The 27495-nt window shown below is 45.9% G+C and overlaps 1 protein-coding gene across 1 annotated transcript in view; it reads right to left on the minus strand.

Moving 5' to 3' along the window:
• The window catches only part of Acoxl (acyl-CoA oxidase like), a 315344-nt gene that overhangs the window by 56045 nt on the left and 231804 nt on the right, over positions 1-27495 (minus strand). The window contains 2 exon segments of the mRNA XM_033761482.1: positions 6056-6113; positions 22246-22333. Of these exon segments, the coding sequence (XP_033617373.1) occupies positions 6056-6113; positions 22246-22333 (146 nt within the window).

The raw sequence follows: 27495 nt of genomic DNA on the forward strand, positions 1-27495 counted from the left end.
GATGCGGTTTTTAGGCATGCCAAGGGTACCTTTAGAGAGAAGGACATGATAGTGTGCCTTGAGTGTGAAGGGAGGTGCTTGCAATTGACCATTGACTGCTAGGTCTGGTGCTCAAACTAGCTACCACCTACACATGTTGAGAAAAGGAAGAAAGAGCAGTTAGAATGCAGGAAAGAGGGAAAAACCCACCTCGCCCACTTGACATGCTCAAATTGCTGCTGCCAGCCGCCTGTAAGGCCGGGACAGTCCCCTGTGAGCCCTACTTAGAGATTTGGTTGCCGTGGTGAGCACCCTCTGGGAACCAAAGGCAGGCAGCAGAGGCCTTCTCCAAGCACAAAAGCAGACAAAGGGCGCCTGTGTGGATGTTGGGGACCCTGGTCCTCCTGCATCCTGAATGGCTCAATTACTGTTCCTTGGCCAAGCAACATGGGGGGAGGGGACAGAGGAGAACTTTGGGAGAAGTGAAGCAGAAAGAATCTTTGTGACAATGACAATTTAAGAAACACTAGACAACCAGCGCGCTGGGTGCTTCTGAACCTTCTGCGAGGGGTGAGGCAGTGGAGCGGTCATGTGGAAAATTCCCTTTCTGCTTAGTACCGCCTTCCCCACGTTAAGGTATGGTCATTGTTTTCCTGTGAATGCCCTCATTCCTGAAAGGATTCCATCAGGCTAGGAGAAAATGTTTCTCTCTGGGGAGAAGAATTTGGTAAATTTGGAGGACTCCAGGGTTAGGTGATGGTCACTCAGAGATTTGGGGCTTTAAGAAGAATCCATGGGTGTCTGATTTCTTAGAACATGGTTAGAGAAAAATGGTCGCATCTGACCAGACTATGGTGACTAGAGGATGAGTGGGAGGGAGGCCTGGGGTCCTTCTACATCTGCCCAGTTTCCTCCAGGCATCTGGGGCTACATTCATACTTGCAGGTGGTAAGAAACACTAAGGAAGCCTTCGGCCCTGCTCACCCCACTCCACCCCTCAGGTTTCTCCACTTAGGCTGCAGCTCCTGTCAACTGTGCCCACCAACTCCAGCAGGCTCTGTGTATACCACTGAGGGGACAGCAGATGGGGAAATGTCTGCATGTCTCAGGCCACCAGGCAAACCCCTCTGGGCCAAAGATGAGGCTGGAGCAGTATTGCTGTTTCTCAGTGTTCCTGCCCCTGCCCCAGGCTTGCAGGATGGGGAGTGAGATGCTAGGCCTAGTGATAAACAAGCCCCCTGGCTGCTTTATTTCTTCTTTTCACAGGCAGCTTGATTTCTGTCACTGTTTCCTATAGCCAGTATAGCAGATCCCATGGACAGGGAGGCTTCAGTTCACTCTCCGGAGCCTCTGGGCAGAGTCCTTGGCAGTAGGGCTGAGCAGAGCCAACTGTGGGGCTGTGGCACTGGGATCATTCTGGGCCCTCAATCAAGGTCGCTGGGGTGGGGAAGGCTTGCTCCAAGCCAATCCTATTCTGCTGTGTGTGTTGCTACAAGGATAACTCAGGGCCAAAGCCCCTTCCACACTGGCACCTATCTCCCGACCTAGCAAAGCAGTGCTTACCAGGAAGGGCCACTGTTCCTAGCATCCTACTCACTTTTCCAGCTAACCCAGGGGACCCAGGGGGGCCCTGCAGGAAGTGATGGCCACAGGAACTATAGAACTAATGAGGACCCTGGCTGGGCTGTTGTCTCCTACCCAAATTGGAAGCAGCTGCTGCTGCCAGATGTGTAAGAAATTCCCAGGTGTGCAAGAACAAAATGAGGAGATGCAAGCATTTCTATTCAGTATGGAAATTGATAGTCCAAGTACAGATTGGCACCAAGAAATCAATGTTCCCAACAACTGCCATCCTAAAAAGGAGGTGGATTTTCAGAAGCAACAATCCTGAATGGGGGCCAAAGAGTCTGGATCAATCCTTGAGCAAGGAGCCTGACAGGTGAAGTAGAGTCATTTGATGGAGGGAAGGTTTTTGGACTTAAGAAGAGGCTGAATTCTTGGTCTGTCTGGGACAGCCACAGTTCGTGCCTGTTATCCTAGCTGCGTGTTTAATGGCAGTGCCTTTACTGGCAAACAAGTCCAGGTTTGCGTGATGAATTCTGGGTTCACCCTTTCCAAAAGAAGAGAGGAGTTAGGCAGGAGAGGAGCCTGGAAAGGACACGGGGCTCCTGAATTAGCTGGTAGATCCTGGAGAGGGACAGGAGGGAGAGGGCAGGTTGCTCCACTCTGAAGCACACTTAGAATGGCGTTCATTCGTCCACAATATCTCACCCTATGTTTCAGAGCATGGATGCCAGAAGGGTCTTTGGGGTCATGTGTTCATCTTTTATCACAAGAGAGCACTAGGCTGTGGGATAAAAATGACCTAGACAGGATCATAGTCGGGCTCCTGGTAGTGTCCACCAGATCCATCCCTGGTGCTTTTCTCTGGGATGGAAGGAGAAGACTTTCAAGATGTTGCAAATGAGGAGGGGGCACATGGGGGTCTACCCCACAGATCTCAGGCCAGGGTCGTGAGGGCTGGGCCAGGTACTGGAGGGAGGACAGAGACACTGAGGTGCAGACTCGCTGAACTTGCTAGGGTGTCAGGCTGGAGTTTGGGAGGGACTCAGAAATCATAGGGAGTGAGTGACAGGTGGAGCCAAGCAGGAGCTGGCGTTCCAGTGACCACAAAGGACCAAAAAGATGAATTGCAAGCAGGGCTATGAAGGAGTAAAGAAACAGCTACGCACCCAGACTTGGTGGCAAAGGCCTGTTATCCCAGCACTCTGGGAGGCTGAGGTAGAGGATGGCAAGTTTGAGCCCAGCCTGGGCATTTTAGCAACTTAATGAGACTCAGTAAAAAATGCAAAAAAGGGCTGGTGATGTAGCTCAGTGCAAAGGCCCTAGGTTCAATCCCGAGTACTGAAAAAGAAAAGAAACAGCTAAGCATGGAGACAAAAATAAAAATAAAAAAAGTAAATCAGGCCAAATAAGTAACTTATGGATCTAAGCATTTTCTACAGTTCAAATAGTAGTGAAATCTTACTGGAAGACAGCCCCTCATAAACAGTGATATTCTCGCCCTTTAGAATCTCTTTTCTAGCTGCCTGTAGTGGTGGGGAAAACTTTCAATCAGTACCAGCCTTGACTGCTGGCCAATGGCAAAACTGAGTCCCAGAGAAGCAACCACTGTTGTCTTACACACCTTCAGAACCGTGGTGACTGACAAGCAGGCCTGGACAGGGATATATCCAAATTCTCCTATCCATGTGGTTCCCTGGGGAGAAGCCAGCCAGAGGGCCTGGAGACCCTGCTCTCTGGCTCTAGTTTTCTGCCCGTTGACTAGCAGTGTGACAGTGGTGAGCCACCTCTTCCTTCTCCTGCCCACCCTGGTCATCAGAGGAGGGCTCTAGTCTCTGCCATCTCCACAGTCTTACAATTTCTGCCTTTCCGGGGGCAACCGCCCTTGCTTAGCAATCTGCTTAGCTCTGTGTTCATCTCTTCCTTCTGCTTGATGACTCCTATATAGAGCACTGACAGAGAGATCAGAGACAAGATGAGTCCTCCGGTCTCAATTAGCTTTGACCACATATGGCTGCAAACTATAATTGTTAAAAATCATATGTGGCCCAGATCTGTTTTTGCTTTTACCAAGTTTTCGTGTGCTTGAGTTAAACATGTAAATTCACTGCAGATAATCTGTGAGGTGCACTGGAGCAAATGTACAACGGACAGCAAGATGACTGTCTTCAAAATGATCTACTGTCACCCTGAGTTCTCTCACACACACATCTACAAAGAACCTTTGTGCCAGAGTCACACCCACACGGTGGCCTCACCTAGGTGACATTAAAAAAACCTCAATCTCCTGAAAAAAGTCATGAAATAGTTTCAGTACATATGAACAGAGCACACATTTGTGATCAGTGAAACTTCTTTGATGGTGCCTGTTCAAATATCTGCAAATATTGTGAAAACACCCACAGATGCCATCCTCGGTTACTGTGGTCACGCGGTCAGCAAAAACCAACAGGGAAGCACAAAACACCAGATGATGTGCATATTCCAGGACTTCCTGGGCCAGCTGAGCTTTCTTCTCCCAAGTCCAAATGGATTGTTTCTAACCAAGTACTAGAGAAGCCAGCCAGGTACAGCATGAGAGACATCAAGTAAGACTGTGAGAGGAGTTGGGGGCTTTGGGAAGCTTCTGTTTCTACCCACTCACACAATAAGAAGGAACTCTGTGAAGGACCACCATGTCCCAAGCTGGGTGAGCACAGGGACAGCTAGAGACAGGAGGTGTGGGCTCCTGAGCAGGTGCTCCAGGCTGCCTCTGAGATGCCCATGTAACCTCCAGGGTGGGGGGCTCTCCATAGGGCCAGGGGAAACACAGGGGTTTCACTGTCTGAAAATGGGTTGTGATGGGCAGAGGAAGAAGGCAGCAGAGGTGTATGAAGGAGCATGGGTAGAAGAAAGTGTTGGACAGGGTGGAACACAGGGCCAAAGTCCCTGCATCCTCCTCTCCTTGAATAGAGAGTGGAGATAAAGAAGCAGGTGTCAGGGGCTTCTCTGAGGCTGCTTCAAGGTTAAAGATAGACATCCTGTCCTGGGAAGAAATCACCTTTGGAAACAGAGCCCAGGGCAGGGAACAGAGAGCTCACTGTGGGAAATGTGGGACTGCAAGATCTCCTGTGGCAGGATCTCTGTCTGACAAACTGGAGTACTACACACCCAGCACTGATGAATCCAGGGTCGCAGAGGAGCCCCACACTGGGAATTAGCAGCCTTCCTTTATTATAAAATTAACATCACCGAAAGCTTTAAAAAAGGGGTAGACCAAAAATATCACACCTTAGGCAAATGAGTTGAAAATCCCTTATAGCAGAACCTTGTTTTTCTACCCATTTCTCAGGTCAGAGGTCACGTGGTAAAGAAACTGGCATTTAGGTAAAGAAAAGCGATTCCTGGTACACGCGGTTTCCTGATGGTGCCGGTGGAAGTGACATCATGGAAACGCCTGTGTCTCAAGGTCAGCCTGTACAGTTTCTAGGTGAAATCACTGGGAATTAGCAGCCTTCCTTTATTATAAAATTAACATCACCGAAAGCTTTAAAAAAGGGGTAGACCAAAAATATCACACCTTAGGCAAATGAGTTGAAAATCCCTTATAGCAGAACCTTGTTTTTCTACCCATTTCTCAGGTCAGAGGTCACGTGGTAAAGAAACTGGCATTTAGGTAAAGAAAAGCGATTCCTGGTACACGCGGTTTCCTGATGGTGCCGGTGGAAGTGACATCATGGAAACGCCTGTGTCTCAAGGTCAGCCTGTACAGTTTCTAGGTGAAAACAGGAGTCTTAGTCATCAGTGGAGAAGTGTGTGTGTGTGTGTGTGTGTGTGTGTGTGTGTGTTCACCTCTGTGATCTACTGCTAGCAGTTTTCTGGTGCTGAAGATGAAGTTTTAGTCAAGTTTGTGCTGGCTGCTTGCCAGGTTTTTCCATGCTCTTAGCTCCCCTAAATGCCCAACCTCAGTGTGGGATACTCCATGCCTCAGCTTGTGTCGTTCAGAAGGAAATAAAATAATTGCTACTGAGAAGAAAGGGAGTTTATCTTCTACCTCTGGACAAGGGACCTATGACATAAGTAGCTCATCCCTGTGGTTAATATGATCAGTCTCATTTGTACAGCATTCCCTACGGTAACAAATGTGAGGGTGTGGCAGACTCTGCATGTGTGAACTCCTTTGTCTTAATTAAAAAGTATAGCGGGAGACATGGAATTTGGCCAAGCCTCATAAATCTGCTAAAAGAATCAAGACTGTCATATAAGTTTAAATGGAACCAACCAAGCCCCCTGGAGAATTAAGTAGATTCCCCGCACTTTCCTGTCACTTCCGCACTCCGAGGACTGCGGCTGTGCTCATTAACCAGCAACCCTCCCCACCTGCGGGTGACAGGCACCTCCCCACGGAGCACGGAATTCAGACATGATAAATTTACTCCCGCTTGTAAAAAGGGAACTCTCCTCAGGGCAGTAAAAATGCTTGGAGGCTGCAAGGAAATAAGCACTTTATCTGATAACCTACCTTCATTAACACAGCCTGGTCCTCTGGTCGGGACAGCTCCTCACTGCCAGGGAGGTCAGTTCTGAAGAAACTGTGAGGGAAGAAGCAGAAACGCTGAGCAGCCTCCCTCAGACTCCGAGCTGTCTGCTGGGTGGGCAGGAGAACCCTGTGGTTGGGACAGAGGTAAGGGCACGATGGCCCTCCTTTTTTGGTGACAGGGAAGAGCTGCCTACCTGCTCCCTGTGCGGCACAGGGCCCAGAGCGACTTCTCCACCCGGTCAGCTGGGAAGACTACAATAAATCAGAGATCCTGGGTTCAATCACCACTTGGTCCACCCTGTGCCCCAGAGACTTTCCTCTGTCCCCATTGCTGTGACTCTGTGGAGGGCATCCTGCCTGCCTTTGTACATTCCATTTGGCAGTGCTAACCTTCTCCATCTTCACTGTTACTTCCAAGGCTGTAACTCTCCTCTCGGAGTGTCCATGTGCTAGGGCCCAGGTGTTGCCTCAAGCTTTACCCAAAGGTGCTTTAACGATCCACTGGAATTGCCAGGAAAGCCCTAAAATTGCTCATCTAGACAATTCCCATAAACTACCCTCCCCTTTTCTCTCTCTGTGGCTAAGCCCACATCAAAGCCTAACTAAGCACTGAAACAGACTGCCTTTCCCAAACGCTGTCTTGACTAAATTACTTCACTCTTTAATATGGCCCATGTTTCCCCACCACCCTCAGAGTTAAGTCCTCTTCTTTGACAGGGATTAAAACTTTTACTGTGTTGACATCATTGCTAGACTCAACTTGGTACTCTTTACTTGCTATGACCCCTCACTGCCCTTCCGCTGCGGACAGTCCCAGACCTCACCTTCGAGTAGAACAAAGCAGAGTCTCCACTTGAACACCACAGGCTGGCCTGTCCCATCACACAGAGCCAGTGAGCACCCCGGTCCTTCCCCACCTCCGCAGATTCTCAGCCAAACAGCCCCTCAGGCCCAAGGCACAGCCCTGTTCCTGTTTTGACCCTCCAAATATCTGAATGCTATGTCAACAATTACAGATATTTGAAAGAGAATTACATTAATAAATTTTCATCAAGAAAACACTGGGTAATTTCTTTGTAGTTTTTAGTGTTACCTATAAAATACAATTCTTTTAAAAAAAATACAATTCTTTAGACTGTTTTGATTGTGACAGTTATGAGTAGTCAATTGTATCTTGAGTGGATTCTTTCTTCTACATCTAAATAATTGCCCATATCTGATCCAAGTGTGCTCAGGGCCAGTAGGATTGATGTGTAGCTTGACACGATGTCTCCTATAGACACACACCCAGTCTTCAGCTGGCTAGAGCCGATGTTAATTACAAAGAACCTTAGCCCATTTATGCTGTGATAGCAGAATATCACAGGCTGGGCCATTTCAAAAGGAAATTAGTTTCTCACAGGTGAGGAGACTGGAAGCCCAGGACCAATCCACCAACATGTGGTCTGGCAGCAGGAGACTGAAGGGCCAGCGAACTGAAGACTACATGAAGCCTCTTTCATCAGTGTCATTATCTCACTGGGAGGAAGGAGCCTAATCATCTCTTCAAGGTCCCACCTCTAAATAGCATCACATAAACAACATGTGAATTTTGGAGGGGCCACATTTAAATCATAGCACATAGAATATTCCATTTAATTTTTATAAATTAAATTTGCCCATAAAAGGGGTTCCACAGAAGCCTGTAGGATAAGAACACAAGCCCTATAGAGTTCACAGTGCATGCACTCCACCCATTCCAACCCCCCGACTCCAGGACAGAGCATGGAGGCAAGCACTCCCTCTCACCAGCTCCTCTAGTCTGGACTTTTGCTGCTGCCTGACTGCTGTGATGACACACTGACTTCTGACTATCAGTTGAGGATGAATAAAGAATAATTACTAATTCTGGTCTAGGTTTTCTTTACATCTCTTTTTAAAGGTGGTTTTTTGATTTGGTAAAGCTTATGCTCTAACACAGGATCTTGACACAGGTTGTGGAAATCAGAGCACTTCCTGCTCAGTTTATTTTTGACCCCAGTCCTTTCTCTGTGGTGCCTGCACATTTCTTCCCCTAACTGCCCATGCATCAATGTCCACTGTGGCGTTTTCAGTTGTTCTGAAGACATCACACCCTGTTCAAGTTGCCTTGAGCTCCCCGTATGTCCAATCCACACCATTGGGCTCCCAGGTGGATCCAACCATTGCCAGCATGACCCCCTTTCTGTGTCACTGCCACTCCCCAGCCGCCAAGCTCTCCAAGCCAAATCTCTGCTTCTTTGCTCATGTCCCCAAGTGGCTGGCACTTACCACATCCCTCCCATAAAGCTGTCTCTTTGACCCACCTCACTGAGCCATCCTTGAGACCCAGCCTCCCTCTAGTCCTTTTGCCCCTTTCTCCCAACAACAGACCAGCAGTCTCCAAGCTCCTGTGCCTAGGCTGGGTCCCTCCCTCTGCAGTGTTAGTATCTTTCTCTGGTGCACACTGGCCTCTCTGACAGTTCCTCACTGTCATTATTCCAAGGCCCTGTACCTGGCCCTGTGATCCCCTCCTATCCCTCTCTTTCCCCAAATCTGACCCTTCTCGAGGGCCAGCAGATCAGCAGCTCAGAGCCTTCAACCTGCCACCCCCAGCCCCAAGTCCTTGGACAGGTCACACACCCTTGCTGCCTCAGTCACACAAGGAGATGACACTTGACCCCAGAGTTCACAAGGGGACCGAGGGAGAGGGGACAATTGGCATGCCACTAGGTAGATTTTAGGAAGTTTTCTCCAACTCTTCCCTGCCTCACTGAGTTCAACCCAGGCCAAAGAACATCTGTGGAAGCCCAGGACCACACCACAGATGGCTTGAGTCATACCCTCAGGAGCTGGCTGAGTGTCACAGGATGAGCTCCCAGGACCCTTTCTACACAGATGACACCAGCCCTGAAGGTAGAGGCCAGCAGCAGTAGAATAGTGTTTTCCCAGGTTTAGATGTCAGTGACTGGTGCACTTAGGCCAGGAGCAGGCTTGTCCTTCCCTACACACAACCCTGGCTCCTACTGAAGCCCCAAAAGGAAAGAAAGGGCATGGGCATTGCCAGCTGCCCCCTCCAACACAGCTGCACAGCCACTTCTCGGGCTGTCTCCTCCAAGACCGAGAGAAGCACCACTCTCTGAGATGGGCAAGCAGACATTTCATGCTCACCCTACTTTCCCCCAACTTTTAAATGAGGAAAAACCCCTCAAAATGAAAGCATCTATGCTATCAGCTTCCCTCCACCTCTGTGGCTGGTGCCAGAGGCTGGCTGCCTAATGAGAATAAGACAAACTATCATAGTGATCCATGTATACTGTTACAGCTTGTGTCTTGGTGGCCCCCGTATGGATTCATGTGGTCCTAGGTGGGGCCTTTTCAGAGGTGGCTGAATCTAGTGTATGTGATGCTGGGATTCAGGGTGTCTGAATACTAAATCATCCCACTGACTGGTTTGGTACTACCCTAATCCCAGTAGCTTGGATACAATATAAGGACGGAAAGAAGCTTGTTGGTTTGCTTTTGCTGTCTTCTGCCCACCATGGACTGTTTCTCTTCTGTGATGCTCCTCTGCTATGCCACCCTGCCTAGGAACCAGCTGATTATGGACTGAAACCTCTACAAACTGTGAGCTAAATATACCTTTCCTCCTTTAACTTTGGGTGTCAGGTATTTTGTCTCAGCAACAAGAATAGGAGCTAAGGCACACACTCATGTTTATAGCAACACAACTCACAATAGTTAAATCCTGGAAGCTACCTTCGTGTCTACAAACAGATGCGTGGATAAAGAAAGTGTGGTATTTATACACGGTGGAGTACTATTTTTCCATAAAGAAGTATAAATTGGAGTCATTTGTAAGAAAATGGAGGGCTAGGGATTTAGCTCAGTGGTTCTGCCGCCTGCCTCACAAGCATAAAGACCCAAGTTCAACCCTTGATACAAAACAAACAAAAACAAAAACAAAAACAAAAACCTTGTAAGAAAATAGATGCATCTTGAAATGATAATGTTAAATGAAATAAATAAGACACACAAGCTTAAATATCACATAGGCTGTCTTATATAAGAAACCCAAAGTATAAATAAATTAAAGAGCAAAGTAAAAGACAGATAACAGGAATCAGTGAGATAGACTTTGTAAATGGAAAGAGACCAAGACATGGAAGGAGAGTGAAAGAAGGGGAGGGGCCATAAAAAAGAAACTGTGTTGTGTACATGTACCAACTCCCCCAGTGAATGAAATTATTATGTACTGCAAACATGGACCAATAAAAACAGAAATTAAATAATAAAGAGAATCAGACCTTCTACAAAATGAGCACTGCTGACACATGAGGTCCCACTGTAGGCATGATTTTCTCCAAAGAGACTCCAGGTGGGATCATTTCCTTAAGGCCACGCCAGGGTCTTAACTGCCCTGGGTGTTCTGGTGTCTTCATCTGGGGACACTGAGGGTTCCAGCTGTGTGCCTAGAGTTCCCTGCTTCCTGAGCAAACTTCCTCATCTCTGTGTGATGCAAAGAAGGGCCTGGCAAGACAGGGACAAGAGACCTTGTGGTTGTTGGGGGAGGTGAGGGGAAAGCATAAGGGTGAAAATAATCTAATTCAAGAAAAAAAGAAAGAAAGAAAATGGGTCATTTGGGGAGAAAAATGCAGACCGCCATGAAACATGTGTTTCCCTTTCTGACTAAGCTGCAATGGGTGGCAGGTCACCCTGCCCCGCACCTCCTCAGTGCCACTTCACATGGGAGATAGGACCTTGCAAAATGGAAGACACCTACAACCAAAGGAAGGGGCTGCCTCTGGAATAAATTTCATTATGACACTGCAAATCAGGGGGACAAACAACACAAACCAAATGCTACCATTGTGCTATTTCCCCCCTAAAATATTGCTGGTAAGACTGGAATCTATTGCTACAATTGATCCTGACCCAGGACCCACGGGGCTGTCTACTCAGAAACCTGTCTCAGAATCGCAGTGCAGGGCAGTGGGTGATAGGCGCCCTACCCCAGGAGCTGAGCAGCACAGAACCCTGCTCTGCTGTTCTTCCCACTGCATCCTCCTGTGGGGCCAGGGAACCCTACCTGGAGTCTTCACCCTGCTTCTCCTGGGTCCCTGACACCCTGGCTCTTCCAGCCCAAATAGCTTCAGTCTCTTCCCTGCAAAGTGCTGCAATGGGAGCCACCCAGATGGGTGGCCAGGGCAGTTGTGTGCAGGGCTGTGGGCAGATTTGGTGTCTAGACTGGAGGGTCCCTGTGGAGTGGGATGGGACTGGCGTTCAAGAAGGTGGCCCAGGGTAGTTGCTTCCCTGTGCTGCAGAGTCACCTTGGAGGAGCCCAAGGCTGTGAAATTGGAACCTGGCCTTGTGCATGAGGGAAGCCATGTGTACTCACCAGGCAGGAAGGAACCATCTATCTCCTCCAGCCATTGCTTGATGTGTGCTCCTGTCTGGTCCCACACAGGACTCCTGCCAAAAAAGGAAGCACTGACATGGCAACACAGCTCACTGCCCCCTCAGGACTAGGGTCTTTGTCCCCATCCCTGGGAAGGGACGTCATGTGGCTGCATGAGAATGCGGCTTTCACCTTCACGCTACCTACAGTGAAGATGAGGGAGACTCCAGCCTCCTCTCCTAGGTGACAGAAATGGGAAGCCCCCCTTCCCCCTAACAGATGGTTCCACCAGGAGGAGTCAAGGATGGGCCAGGCAGCCCTCTGTGGCTGCAGCGTCCTCTGCTCACAGCCTCTTCCCAAGATCCTGGGTCCCCTCATCACAATTCCTGTCGCCACTGATTCTGCAGCACAAGGTGCAGCACTGTAGTCCATCATCCCTCAGCCCTCTCCTCTTGCTGTGTGTGACAGTGGTGCCTCAGCTCATGCTGCAAAGCTGTCACTGTTCCAGGCTTCTGAAGTCCCCTACTCACTTCTTCACAGCCTAACAGGGAAATGGAGATGGGTGGAGGATTTGTTTTGCAGGGAAAAAACAAATTAAAGCAAAGTCTGAGCAGGGCCAACTATCTCCTTGGCAGCAGGAGTTGTGGTGAATCTGGCATTCTGCCCTGAGACTTGGTGGAAAGTGTAGAGGGGACCCCAGGGGACCTCTAGGAGTGGGTGGAGGCCATGGCTTTCTGCGCCATCCCTCAGCCCACTCTGTCACCAGCTCACACTTTCTGTTCCAGAGAGCAGTGAAGCATGTGTGGGGGGCCCTTTTCTCTTTCTGTCCTCACATCTGGGAGCCCACAGGGGCCAGAAGGTGCCCCAGCTGTGGCACACAAGCCCTCAGTCTGTGATGAAGTTTCACCACGTGTTCTGGGACTGCAGCATTTACTGAGGGGCAGCCTCCTCTAACATGGTGACCGGGCCTCTGCTTCTCTGGCATAAAGCCTCCTTTTAGTCCCTGGTGCCACCAGCGCTTTGTCCTCTGGCTTGTTGGCCACATCTGCTTGCTTTGCTCTCCACCCTGGGTCTGTTTTGCAAAGCATCAGGTCTCCTGAAACCAGAAATAGCTCCCTTCGGGGATTCTGAATGTGAGGGTCCTGCCTGTCCAGCTTGGCCTCTTCCTGGCCTCCCACTGCTACTCAGCAGGCAAAGCAGCATCCAGCACTCTGGCCCACCTGGCCCACCTTCCCTGTCTTGTCATTTCAATATTGTTTACTGGTCTCCCTACCCACTACACCTCCCTTCTAACAACCAGGCCCATTGAATCCCATGAACAAGCCTATCACGTTGTCACCTCCTCTTTTGTCCTCTTCCCTTAATGCATCTTCAACTGTGGGTTCCTATTCATTCTTCAAGATGAAGACTCATAAGTCTCCCATCAGCCTGTATGGAGTCCTGTGATGTTGGCAAGCACATGTCTCTCCCATGGGCTCGACCTATCCTATGTACGTGAGGACGCCTGTGCTCACACCTCATTCCCTCTCCTACATTGAAAAGTGTTGTAGTCTTCTGATCATCTGAGCCCAAGTTCTTCCAAATAGGAGGTTTGAAAATGTTGGAAACAAATCACCGAACAAGATTCTTTTCCCCACTCCTCTGAAGTCTGAAAGAAGGGAAATGTGCCGACAGAGAACATACTTCTCCAGGCAGGCACTGTGCCAGTTTGGCAGCTTCCTGAGGAGGGAATGGTGATGGGGTCTCGCTGACATCTTGGAAGCCTTGACCTAGTCCGAGGCAGGGGAGTGAGATGTGGGTAAGTGGCTGCCAAGTCCTAGGTGTGGGTGGTACCCTGGGGGTGGGGCCCGGCGTTGGAAAAGCCTGGGGAGAAGCAGCTTCACTCTCAGTGAACAGGGTACTGCACCCTGACATGCATCTTCCTCCTTAGTGTGCTTTCTGGTGGAGAGTGCCAAGTAGCACCAACTGGACTCAGGCTTGGGCACAGTCTTGGTCACCCACTTCCTCACAGAGTCAGCGTGGCAAACGAGGGCATCCCCTTGGCTCAGTTGGACCCTTTGCTGGAGCTCCTGTGTGTGGGAGGCTGCCACCCTCCCTGGACTGGCACTTTCTAACTCTCCTACATGGTCCCACCACCATGGCAAAGGTGGCTTCCTAGGGCTGCTGCAGGCTTGGCTGAAGGACAAGCCACAGAGCCAGAGATGGCCACAGTGGTGGCCAGGATCACCAAGTCTTCTCCCTAGCATGGTCATCACCAGCCATGACAGTCTTCCCTCTGCGAAGCCCCTCACCCCAGTCTGGAAAATCAGTTCCAACAGTGATGCTCCTGAGGCCCCATCACCCATCAGGGGAACAGGAGTTACTGATTTTGGAAAACCACAAGCTGTGAACTGGGTGTATATTTAAAATAGGAACAGCAGAGCAGCATAGCTGGAAAAGCTTCCAACAGCCCAGCCAGGCCCTGCCTCTCCCAGGCTCCCTACTGACAGTGGACATTGACATCAACATTTCCTCATCGGGACACACAGGCCTTGTAGGACCTCGATGTCCATACCATGTGGGCCCTGCACCTCAGCCTGTATCCTGGCCACACAGCCATAAGTGTCCTCCTCAATCACTCATATGCTTCAGGCCTCACTCTTTGATCTTCTCTCTGCTTGCAATGTCCTTCCCACCTCTGCCATCTAGGTGACTCTAGACTGCCCTTGAAAAGCAAGGTCTCAAATGCTACTTGCCTTGCCCAAGGCCTCTTGGGAGTGGCATGCACCCTGCATCCCATCTGACCTGTGTCCCTTTTGTGTTCTCCTAGGACACCTTGTATCAGGCAGCTCTTGTCTGGGGTTTACTGTTGTTCGTGGAGAAACAGGATGGTTGCTTACTGGATCATGTAGACCCAGAGCTGAGCACAGTCCCTAGCACACAGCAGGTCTTGACAAACACTGAATGCAGGTGGGTAAACGCAGGAGTGACAAGGGATGTTTCACATCAGGACTGTTTCTGAAGGCCAGCTGTGCATGCAGATGCTTAGCTCTGTGGCTCAAATGCTGGTTCTTTAGGCAGCCACTGGAATTTGAGAGTTGGAACAAGTCTTGACTTCTCCAGGATGTTCTGCTGTCTTGGTCCCATCATCTTAGTCAACACCTCAATTCCATTCCTTAGGGCCAATGCTGTGCAAGAGGAAAGACCAGAGCTAACCAAGGTCAGCTGTCACAGCTGCACTGGGCCAGTGCAGCTGGGACCTTAGGCATTTACAACAGAAGCTGGGCATCTCCGCAAAATATCTCTTTGTAGTAATTATCAGAAAAGCTCAGCTGCATCCTCACAGCCCTGGAGTGGGTTAGCATGATATTTAATTTGTCTTAACCTGCTCACAGCTGAAGAACAATAAAATATTCACTGGGCAAGAATCTCTGATCCTCACTACATCAAGAAACTGTTTCACATACTGAGAAACAGCTTTAAAGATGTTTACTGAGAACATTTTAAATGCCAGTTTTTTCCTGCCATGGTGTGTTGACTTTTTGCCTGTGGATGCATACCCTTTGATTCTCCAGTTCACAGTAAGAGCTGAGTGGAGAGCAGCTCCACAAGACTTTTTCCTATACTCTTGGACACAGAAGAATTGTCACATAAATTTATAAAAATAAGGGGATTTCTTGATTATCTAAGCTGCTCATTAAGAGAGAATTTCTGAGTGATTTTCAGCAGGGGATGGGGAACCAAGATAGTTTTACCAATTTCTCTTTATATTGATGTTAAATAAAAGTTCCCTATCAAGTATTCGATATCCATTTTGCTATACCAGATCAGGAGTTCTAAGTGGAAGAAAGTGAACTATTGATGAAAACCTCTGTTTTAGTTATCTTGTGATCTTTTTCATTATTTAATACTCTATGCCACTTTAAGCAGATATCAAAACTTGTTACATGATTATATGTGAGGATGAATGCTTTTTTTCTCTCTTTTCAGTTCTCATGTTTCTGAATAAGAGCCATCATTTTCGAGTTAATAGAGCATTATGTTTTCTTTGCAAATAAAATCCTTAAGCTATAAGCAAGGAGAGAGGTAAATTCATGGTGAGAAGACACAGCACTATTTTTTTCTCCTGGCATTTGGGATCTATGATAAGTTTAAAACGATGTTTTTATCTCTGGTGATTTATCAAACTTGAGATCTTACAAAAGATAAACAGATGCACCGAAGAAAGAATACATCATCTTAATGCTTTGGGTTGACACTTTGGATATCTAAAAAGCATGTATCCTAAAGAGCTCCCTTCCAAAAACTTAATAGTTTCTGTGATTTACACATTTAATTCTTGTTTTTAAGACACACTAAAGTGAGAACAGGCCAGGAGGCACTGTTGAAGAAAATGGTCACATTTGAAACATACAGATTATTTATAGAAGAAAAACTCAAGAGCTGAAAGAAAATCTGGCTGTCAACAGACAGTTGTTTTGTTTTTTTTTCTGTAGTTCGTTTTGGTTTTTGTGTGGGTGGCTCATGTGAACTCAAAGGTGGTTTGCTAAATGTTTTTGAGATTAGAACACGTCCTTTAAAGCCCAAATTTAAATGTATGTTTATATTGCAAGCATGTTTAATTTTACAATGTGTGGTATGGGATTTTTAAAAAATATATAAAATCATGCCCAGTATTGCTATGATAAGAGTTCCTAAATTTATTCACACTATGAATGGCTATGTTTTTAAACCTAATCCTAATTGAAAACTCATGATATATAGTTACTCAGTACAAACTAGGCTTTATTCTTTACTTTGTATTATTTTTATTTTTGTTCACCAGTGTGGGTACAGCTCTAACCTAATTCTGAAATGACTTGGGTTTCAGTAAAAGTAAAATAAGCTGAGAAGGCTGACCAGATCTTTGCATTTCATCATGCCAGGTACAATTATTTTTTAATCACATAGTGGGAAACAAAAGAGCAAAAGCACATTTAAAGTGGGGAGGGCTTATTTTTCTTGCCTTTTTAGCAATGCTGAGCTGTCAGATTCCAGTGCAGCAAGTACTATGGGCCCTGCCATGTAGGCAGTGGTCTCCTGGGGTTTGAAACTTCCTCTGTCTCTTGTAGCTGTGTGATGTTTGGCAACTTATTTAACCTTTCTGTGCTTCAGTTTCCTCAATGGACTTTGTGAGGTTACTGTGGAATGGTAAGTTAAACAAATTACAAGTACTGTGCTCTCAACATGATATTGGCACAGAACAAATGTTCACATAAAGACGGCTGTGATCATTACATTCTGCCAAGGTGCCAGGCCCAGAGGGTAAGAGACATTTCCTTAGAGCCTGAGTCCAGTAGAGTAGCTCTGCTCTGTTCTTGATAGGCTCCCACAGAACAATATCCTTCAGGAGTTACACTCTTCCTGGTCTTCCCTTCTTTCCATTGAAGCAGAGTTATTGGCTCATTTGTGGTCAGACTGTCTCACAAATGGTCACTTCCTTCCAAAGAGAATGAGTCACAGCCTCTCAGGACAGCAGTCCCCAGGGACAGGCTCCCAAGTGCTGGATGACTGTGGGTCTGCACTTCTTCAGAAAACAGTATGTAGAGTCCTTGGGTCCAGCAGCCCCTGACATCAAGGTCACCAATGCGGCCAAGGGAAAAAGGCGAGGCTGCTAGAAAGAAACTCAGCTCTGGAACAGAGAGCCACATCCCGAATGGTGCCAGACAGGGGGCTCTTCCCTGGGAACATTCTGGTTATGCAGTCCCCAGATGAAGAGAGACTAGGCACATCACTAAACATGAGCAGTCTGTGATCTTAAACTTTTTCTTTCACCATGTCTATCTGATTTGCACAAAATCAAACTCAATTTGGCAAATGTGCATGTCCTGCCAAGCCTTTACACATCATCACACTTCAACTCCTGTCCAGTTTCTCCTCCCTCTTCTTTTCGGAAGAACCATCCTTTGTGTCCTCACAAAGCACCCCGTGCTCCTGCAGAAGCTGGCCTCCACATCACCAGGTGTCACAGGTCTCCTGAAGCACTGCTGCAGGGCAGTCGACGGCCCGTTCTCACTTCTTATCCTCCCACACATGCTGCCTTCTGGGCTTCCCAGACTTCTAGCATGAGAGGTCCATAGGCCCTGGACTCCCTGGCTCCTTGCGAATATGCCAGTATTCACCCAGCTGCTCTTGACCCTGGGACTGAGATGAAATGGAGATCCTCCATTCCCAGAGTTCCTTCCCACTGGGACTGTCCTCAGGCCCAGGACTTTGCCTTGTGACTGGGATCACAGACTACTTTCTTACTGTCTCCCAGTGCTGGGGCCTCCTGATGCCAGGTCTGCCAGGATGTGGCATGAATTTTGTCTGCCCATTTTTGGCTGTCCAGACCCCCTCCCTGGCTGGCTTCCATGCCCATATGTTTAATGGGACCCAGTCAAAGAGAGGGGTCAGTGGTCAGGGAGGCAGAACAGGGGCTTGCTTTTTCCCTCAGACACAAGGAAACACTCTAAAGCTTGCCCCACCAGCAGAGAAGCACAAGTGGGGAGGGAAGCTCACTTGTTCCAGCTGGTATGGGCTGGAACGTCATGTACACACCTACCCCTACCTCTGGCAGTAACCTCACCTCACTGCAGAAACCTGACATTAAAGTGCAGGGCATGTTCTCTTGTAACTTCTGTTTCCATCCCACATTGGTCTGCCCTTCAGCTGGGAGGACCCGGGGTCGTGGTTGACTTTAGTAGTTGAGTATAAGGGGATAACAAGTACCCAGATTCACACAGGACTTCCGCTTAAATTTAAGGCATTTAATGTTCCTGAGCTTGCATAATGTAATGCAAATTCAAGCAGGTGGTAAGTATATTTCCATAATTTCATAGAAGACAAATGCCAAAACTAAAACAAAGTGAATGTAGTTTGTATAAAGGATACCCTCATTAATGAATCAGAGGAAAATCATAATCCCATAAAGAATATTGGAACAGGCACTAATGGATAAAATATAGAAGTAACATTTTAATAACGCATGTGACCATGTTTTTATTAACAAAGAAAGTCTCATTTCAAAACACACATATCTTTGAGAGGAATCTGAAATTAATCCTCAACAGGCTGAAATCCATACCATTATATGTTCTAATTATAATTACAACCTGCTCCTAACATAAGCATTCTAAATTATTAGGCATTTTACTAAGAGCCAGAAAAGGGACTTCTTGATACATAACGAGAACTGCTTTCCAGCTGGCAGAGTGAGAAAAGCAAGAAACAATTCTGCACTGAGCTGGAAAAGGGTGAATACCATTTATTTAGTAAAAAGTGCTTAGGTTCTTTCTTTCTTTCTTTCTTTCTTTCTTTCTTTCTTTCTTTCTTTCTTTCTTTCTTTCTTTCTTTCTTTCTTTTAGTTTTTTCCTTAGGAACTGGTACACCCTCAGGGGCTCAGACGCCACCAGGCTTCAGAGCTGCTATTTCTGGAGCAAGATAAAAATGTATATCACAGAAAAATAACAATTTATCATTGTAATGGTTCCATCCCACTAGAGAAACCACTAGAGACTGCTTAACATTTTTATTTCAAACATGCTTCTCCCCAGTCTTCAGGTGACAAAAAGATACTGATGCCAGAAGCTTTTTTTTCTATTTGTTCTTAATAAAAATGGCTCAATTCTGAGTTTGTCTTCATCTGGGGTGATGTTAAGGTCTTCTGTGTGCTCTTTCTGCCAGTCTCCGAAGGCAACACCTGGGCTCTGTCACTAAGGAGAGGTGGGCTCTTCTGCATCTGCTCCTGTCCCCAGAGGCCTCTGCCAGAGGGCAGCAGGCTCTCTGAGCAGATGACGCAGGGACTGCATTTTTCCCTGGTTGGAGCATGCTCAGTGCTTCCTTACCCTCAGAACCCACCGTGTATCTGCCCAATTGTCCTCATTAGAGAGGGACTATTCCTGGGCTTTCTAATGCTGTCTTTGGACTTACTACTTTTCTTCCTTTCCTTTATCAATCTAAGTTATTTTCATCCAACCTTGAACCTAAGGCTAGTTTCCAATCACTTTGTTAGTGCAGTTATTCACCAATTAGAGGCTCAGAATCAACCTGTATTTCTTTAGTGCTGCAGTGACATCGTCCTTCATATTTCCTCCCGGGGTTAAGGCCTCACACATCAAGACATCATCTATTTAATTTTTCTCTTTTTCATCCTCTTAAGGAATAAGTATGACATGTTGTACCTTGGTTATAAGAACTAAGGCTTCATAGAGTAGTAATTATCATTTTTACACATTTTTAAAAAAATTCAACACTAACTTTGAATCAGACAGTAAGGTGAGGACATTGGAGGATAATCTCATCTAATCTTTCCAGCAGCACCAAGAGATAAATACCATTCTGTAGAAGAGGATGCAACTGGAGCTCAGAGAAGTTGAGTAACTCACTCATGGTCACACAGATGGCAGAGGTAGCGATAAGACCTGAACCCAGAGCCGGCATTCTCAGTCCTCACAGTAGGCTCATTTATGCTCTTCAGAATCAGACTGAGCCCTGGAGGCTAAGCTGCTGTATTTCTCAGGTGGAGGCAAGCGTGTGGTGAGTCTCTGACTCCATCCCTTCTCAAATGTAATCACATCTCTGAACAGTTGGAAGCTTTTTTCTCTGGAGTCCATAGGGTCGGTCCTCATGCTACAGGATGGGAAGTATCTGTGGTCCACACACTGGGGCCTACAGGGAGAACCCCAGCACCTGGGCCTCTGGGTCCTGAAAGGGAAGCCAGCAGCAGTCCACACACATGGAGGAAAGGCCAGGGTATACCTGCCTCTGACAGGGATGTGCATTTTGGACACTACTTCAAGTCCCAGGTGTTTCAATCTGATCAGCAAATAGGAACTACCCTCCAAAGGAGAAGAGTGGTCCCATAACTTTCTTAGGCATAGCCTGCTGATGAAGGCAGGAATGTAGCTTGCCTGTGGGCTCCAGGACATTTGGAGCAGTGGACATTCAGAGCTCAAGCCAGGCCTGAGGGCATGAGCTGGGCAGACGACGTGACTTGCTGCATGTAATTCTACACGAAGAGTCACCCGTGGAGGAGACAAAGTCTATGCTGATGACTTGGCACTTGGCCTATGACTTGCATAAACAAAGTGACATTCTGGTTTATGTAGCAGTTATTGCTAAATCCTGTTAAAATGACTCAGTTTCCCTCAGCCTGGCATACTGTCGTGTTTAGGTCAAATGTCAGGATCTGCAAAGAAAGAGACCTCACACTGTATCTTAATAACTTGTAGGGGAGTGAATTTTCTGCCTGTCCCTGGTCCACATGGCCCTTCTCCTTGCTCCTCTCTTTCCCACGAGGAGCACTGGCAGAATTCAGTCCTAGTCAGGAAGCCAAATGTGGCCATGTACTCTAGGGGTCAGCTGCAGTCACTGTGTATGTGCAAAGGTGGCACCAGGGTGTGTCCCTAGGCCTCCTGCTCCTGCCCCCATGAGGAACCTGGGCTTCCAACATGTTTTCATCTAAGCCTTCATGAGACTATTTTAGAGTTGGTCCATAGAGGGAGGGAAGAGAACAGGCTGCCCCAGCCCCAAGCTCCCAGTGCAGAGAGATATTGATCCAGGAGTGAGACAGATGTTGTCCTTTTCCTCAACTGTCATGAGATACCCCATTAGGTGGGGAACATGAAGCACATGTGACATTTTTTAAACTCACACTTTCTTTGTTTCAGGAGCCCATGGGACTAGTGCTGGGCCTTCCTGTAGCTAGTGTAGAGGCACTTGGCTCCTTTGGAACAACATGGTTGGGGAGGGAGGGTGGACAAAGGATGGGGAGGCATTCCTGGGTGCCTGGCCACAATACCTGCACTGACTCCTATGGACCCCCTCAAGGGTCTCTGCCCAGGAGATGGAGTCCGAGATGCACTTGAAGCCTGGTCCATCAGGTGTAGTGAGGACCAAACCCAACTCTGCTTTCTTTGGCTGGTAGTAGCCTGTTGTGATGGAAAACCCCACACAGAAACAAGCTCAGTGAGCCCCTGGCCTTTCTCTTTCAATAATCTCCTGTGTGGTAGGGTCCTGATGGCAAGTAAAACAGTGATTTCTGAGATTAAATAACAACTTCAATGACAGTTTGTTATGGCTCTTACTTAGTGTTTAATGTTTCATTTTATTTTGGTCTTTTGAGGTCAAAGTAAATATTCAAATTTTTCAATATAGTGTTACTGATGTATCAGGCTGGATAATTCTTAGTTGTGGGGCACTTGCCTATGCCCTGTGGGATATTTGGCAGAGTCCTTGGCTTCTTTCCACCAATTACACTGCCTGCCTCAGACACCTGAAAATGTTCCCAAACATTGCCAAAAGCCCTCTGGAGAGCTAAAGTGCTGAGAATGACTGATTTAAAAGGCTGACCTAGTTTCTTGCTAACTTGAGGACTAAGTTAAAGTAGTAGATTTGGCACTTAGAATTCCTCAGGGGGTAGCCTGGCCAAAGCAGCCCTACCTCACCTGTGCATGTACTCTCCCATTTATTTCCTCAGGAATGACAGTCATTGTTGGGCAGAAGGCTACCTTAGAGCGGCCAGCGTCCTATCAACTGGCTTCTGTCTGGTGCCATTTGCAATTATCAGGCTGTAATAAGTGAATAGTTCCTGATGGGTTTAGTGTTGGGATCTGTGGGAGATCAGGAAGCTGGGACCTGGTTTATGACAAATTTCAAGTCTTTGAGGCCCTAAGCAAAACATGAGATTCAACTTGGTGTGAGGATTGTCCTTTCTCTGCAGCCGCACTCACAGATAACCCACAGAGCCCTGAGCCACCCAAAGACAAATATTCAACAAAAGCCAACAGACCTCTGTGAGTGTGGGCCAGGGACAAGGAAGTGATGTGGTGCAGACACAAGTTCCAGGCATTGAAGAAATCCTCTTTCTTGGTCACCACCTGTCAAATTGATGGAAGAAAAATAGCCACTGGTGATATTCTGAGAGAACCAAACTCAGTAGCCAGATAGACCACACGTGCACTAAAATGTCAATACAACATTAAGCATGGGCATGGTACAAAGCCTTTTGTAAGGCAGACTTTGACACACAAAAATGGCTTGTTTGAATAAATGTCATAAACCATATATGGTGAGTCCAGCTTCCATGTTTATGTCAATTTCTCACATATCAAACATGGCAGCTAGCCAAAGTCAATCCTTGAAAGGTAACAACAGATGTTCAAGAAACAATGTGAAGACACAGAGACACACATGCAGATAAAGTGACTCTGCTTTAATAGGATCACTCACTGCCTGAATAATTCTAAGATGAAAACTATTTAAATCTAATCTCCAAAGAAAGTCTACTTCCACTTCTCTCCTTCCTTCCTTCCTTTTATTATAATTAGAGGGTTCCACTGGTCTTCAAATTGCTTTTTGAGCACCTGTTATATCTCAGGAACTGGCATTTGGTAGTGTCTGATATAGAATAGGTATTCGGTCTATCGATAGAGATGAGATAGTAACATAATCCGTAGTATGTTTGTGTTTATTCTTCCAACAGATCCTTTTTGTGTCTCTCCTCTGCATAAGACTATCTTTCACTTACTCCAATGAAAGGAATCTTATTTCTTTGTTTTTCAGTTGGAGGGAAGTGGGGAAGTACAACCACAATGAAATTAGAATGAAGAAAACACACAAAGAAGAGAAAGATGCCGCATCATGAAGCTGGGAGTCATAGTCATTTAGGTGGAGTTAAAGGCAGATCCTTATCTGACCATAGAAAAAGAATTAAATTTGGTACTTCTGACTTTTTTCTTTGTTCCCTCTTGACTTTCTTTGTTTCAGAAACTGAATGGTTTGATATTTAAACATTTGCCTTTTTTGTGTTCAAGGCAATAACACTCAAATAGAAAGTCAGACTCAGTGTCCCTACTTCTCATTTGTTTTTAACTCACACTCTGATGAATCCTCTCATTTGCACAGTAGCCTGCTTCCCTGTAGCTCTGCAGTTTCTGCATGGCCTGGCAGGTCTTGCTATGTAAAATGTCTCCTATAATAGAGCACTTTGTCCTCTAGTGGAAAAACAGTACTGCAGAAAGCCTCTGCCTATGCATAATTCAGCAGGATCACCTGGGGCAGGCAGGCACAGTTTGGAGGACAGTGTCATGTGTGCTCTGAGTTCCCCCACCTAATGGGGCATCTCATGACAGTCGAGGAAAAGGACAACATCTTTCTCACTACTGGATCAATATCTCTCTGCACTGGCTCACAATTACTACTGAGGAGGCCTGGCAGAAACAAGCATGCCCATGGAGAGGTCTGCTCAGAATCTATAGCAGGAAGGAAGACAAGAGCCAGGCAAATATCCCTGGAAGTTCTGGAAGGAGGTCCTGAAACTCTGCCCACCACACTGAAGAGGATAAGGTCAGGAAATTCTGGTGACAAGCTCTGCTAAGCATGTACTGAACATTTTTCACCATTGCAAGGAAGGCAGGATCTGCATGGTGTAGATATGTCCCAGTAGACCTGAGGACATCTTTTAATTAAAAAACAAAACAAAACAAAAAAACCTTAGAGTAAGTTTTTCACTGGCTTGATCAAGAGAAAACCAAGGACAGACAACTGGCAGGAGAAGAGTCCCCAGAAACAGAAACAGAGGGCTCTCTGCAAACCCTGCTGTGATGGCAGCCCTCAAAAAGTGCAAGGGAAAAGGAAAAGGCAAGTTCAAGTTAAGGAGGGAAGGCCTTTGGCTATCTAGCTCCTAGGAGCTTTCCCTTATAGATCACCATCCCAGTGCTGCTACAGGACACTAGGACAGGCCATCCCTGCTGGCAAGAGACTGCTAGTCCACCTCCATAGCCAACCTAGGCAGGAAGGGGAGCACCAAGGCCCCAGAGTATACTGACAGAAAGGTAAGTTCAGTAGGGCAGATGTGCAGCAAAGCAGCTGATGGAGAAGCTTCAGTGTCTTTGAAACAGAATTTAGGGGTAGAAAAAAAATAGGATGAAGCTGACTTGTACCATGGTCTATATACCCAGGTGGGCTGACCCCAAAACAGTGTGGTGGTATCATTCTCTTCCACTCTCAAGCGGTCCAAATAAACATATCAGAAAGCCAAACTCTGTCTTGGGCTCCAAGCATAGAGACAAAGTCAACTTAAAGAATGTCACTGCCCATAATTATATGCCATAGTGACATGCCCATAATTATTGTGCCTATGCAATGCACAAGATTTTATATGTACTTACTGTGCAAACAATATTGTAAAACAATGGAAATCAACTCTCCCACCCTAAAAAAAAGTTCACGTGAGGTTTCAGGAGAAAGGACTTTTAAAATGATGCAGTCCTTTACTCTAGGCAGTAAATCTGCTGCTGAAAACCTGTGTGTAAAATAGCCTTATGCAAACTAAGTCTTAAAATGCACCAGGCACTGCTTTAAGTATTTCGTTGCATTTGTTTACTTAGTCTTCAGAAGCCCTGGTGGCAGACATTGTTAATTTCCAATTTGCAGATAGAAAACTGTGTCACAGAAAGGTTGAATAACCTGCACACGTTTGCACTGCTGAGTCGGGACTGGGCACCTCTGCTTCTAACCATAGGCTACACTACCTCCCAAATGGACCGAGGGTGTGAGTGTGTGGGTTCCTGGCAAAACCCACCTCCAAAACACGTTGTTCATGAAGATGCATTAGCACACATGGTCACATTTTATGTAAACCATATTCCATCCTTAAAGTGTCTAATTAAGAGATACATTTATTTCCTAACAAATCATCACACAGCTCAAACACAGAACTAAAGATATATAGAAACACCTTCCTCATGAAGAGTGGTCACATCTACACCCCTTGTTTTCTTCTCTTTCTTTTTTTCTGGTACCAGAGATCAAACTCAGGACCTTGAACTTGCGAGGCAGATGCGGTGCCCCTGAGCTAAATCCCTGCCCCTGCTTCTTTTCTTGATGAACCTCAAGTGAATTCCCTATAGAGAATCTTAACAAAAAACCCAAGCTAATCTGTACTTATGGTAAATCAACTAAGGTCTTCTACCCTCAGAAGAGGAAGATGAGGATGTCTGTGCTATCGCTTTTCTCAATACTGTGCTGGAGCTTCTAGCCACAGCCATAGGGCACAAACAAAAAATATTAAAGGAATAAGTAAAACTGGTCTCATTCAAAAAGACATAATTGGGCCAGGGATTTAGCTCAGTGGTTCAGTGGCCTGCCTTGCAAGCGCAAGGACCCGAGTTCAATCCCCGGTACCAAAAAAAAAGAAAAAGACATAATTAACTGGCCGAAAATTTTAAGGGTTATGTACAAAGTTATTAGACCTAATAAATGAATAAGCAAAGTTATAAGACTGATATTTAAAATCAGTTGTGTTTCTGTATTACAGCAGTGAATAGTTAGTTGGAACCATGAAATAAAAATGTCATTACCATAACATCAAAAAATGAAATATTTATAGTGCATTTTATAGAATCCATATACAATCTACACATGCAGATAAAAATATTTAAAAGGACCTCCTAAATAAAAGGAATACATGTTTATAGAGCAGACAACTTGATATTGCTACAATGTCACTTCTTACTTTGATCAGCACTATATTCAGTGCACAAGCTAATCAAAAGCATAGTGGACTGCCTGCTTTGGTGGAAATTTACAAGCTGATTATAAAATTTGTATAGGAATACAGAGGGCTCTGAATAGTCAAAACAATTTTGAAAGAAAAAAGTTGGAAGATTTGCATAACCTGACTTCAAGACCTTCTAAAGCTGTAGAAAACATGACGGTTTTTGGTACTGGGATAAGGATAGAAATACAGGTGAGTGGTACAAATAGGAAGATCCAGAAATAGAGCCACAGAAATAGAGCAGTCAATTCATTTTAAACAAAGGTGCCAAGGTAACTAGAAAAGAAATAGTCTTTTCAACAAATATCACTAGAAAAACTTAGCAACCACATGCAAAAACAAATAAGTAAACTTCAACCTTTATTTCATACCATATACAAAAAGCAATGCAAAGTGATTCATAGATCCAAATGTAAGAGCTAAATATATAAAACTTCTAGAAGAAACTATAGGGGAAAATCTTAGTCACCTTGGGTGGAGGCAAAGTTTTGTAAGATAAGACATAAAAAGTTTCAATTTCATCAAAACTATAACTATTCTTTTTGAATGCACTACTGAGAGAAGACAAAAAAAGGACTAGGAGAAAGTATTTACAATCACTTCAAGAAATTCTATGAGAATTTATAAAAACTCAGTAGCAAGAAAAAAGTCCAGATAAATATATGGGCAAAAAATGTGAACAGCTCTTTCATGCAAAAATAAAAAAATAAAATAAAATAAAAAAAGAAAAAGAAATGGAAAATAAACACATGAAAAGGATTTGAGAAATGCAAATTAAGACCACAGTGAGATATATCACTTGGCACCCACTAGCATGCCTAAGGTGAGCACGACTGACTCTGCTGAGTATTGGCAAGAGTGCGAGCAACTGGAAGTCATCGCTGGTGGGAATGCAGAATGTTGCAGCCATCACTTTGGAAACAGTTTGACAGTTTCTTATGAATGGAAACATATCTACCTTAGAGCCCAGCCATTACACTCCCAGGTATTTACACAAGATAAATAAAAGCACATGTTCAAAGAAGATATTTTAATAATGGCTAAGCCGGCATCAATCCAAGTATCCAGAGATAGTTAATAGGTAAGCAAATGATATGCATCTGCACGTGCGCACCAAGGAAAGGGGATGGACTGCTGACACACGAATAGAACTGGAAGGGATCTCAGAAGCAATTTCAGTGACAGAAGCCAGATACAAAACACTACATGCTATGTTATTCTATTTATACTAAATTATAGAAAAGGCAAATATATAGCAAAAAAATATATCATTCTTTTTCAGGAATTAGGTTCAGGGGAAGGGATGTGCAAAGTGGAACCTTTTGGGGTGATGGAAATGTTGTGTATCTAGAATGCCATGGGGGTTATAGTGCCATAAACATTTGTCAAAACTCATGGATTATACACTCAAAATTGGCGAACATGCCTACTGCTAGAGTTGGACATGTAACCTCCATGATCAATGAGAGCAGGGAGCTGTCT

Source organism: Fukomys damarensis, unplaced genomic scaffold, assembly GCF_012274545.1.
Source record: "Fukomys damarensis isolate Sample0158 unplaced genomic scaffold, DMR_v1.0_HiC HiC_scaffold_9, whole genome shotgun sequence".
Lineage (NCBI taxonomy): Eukaryota > Metazoa > Chordata > Mammalia > Rodentia > Bathyergidae > Fukomys > Fukomys damarensis.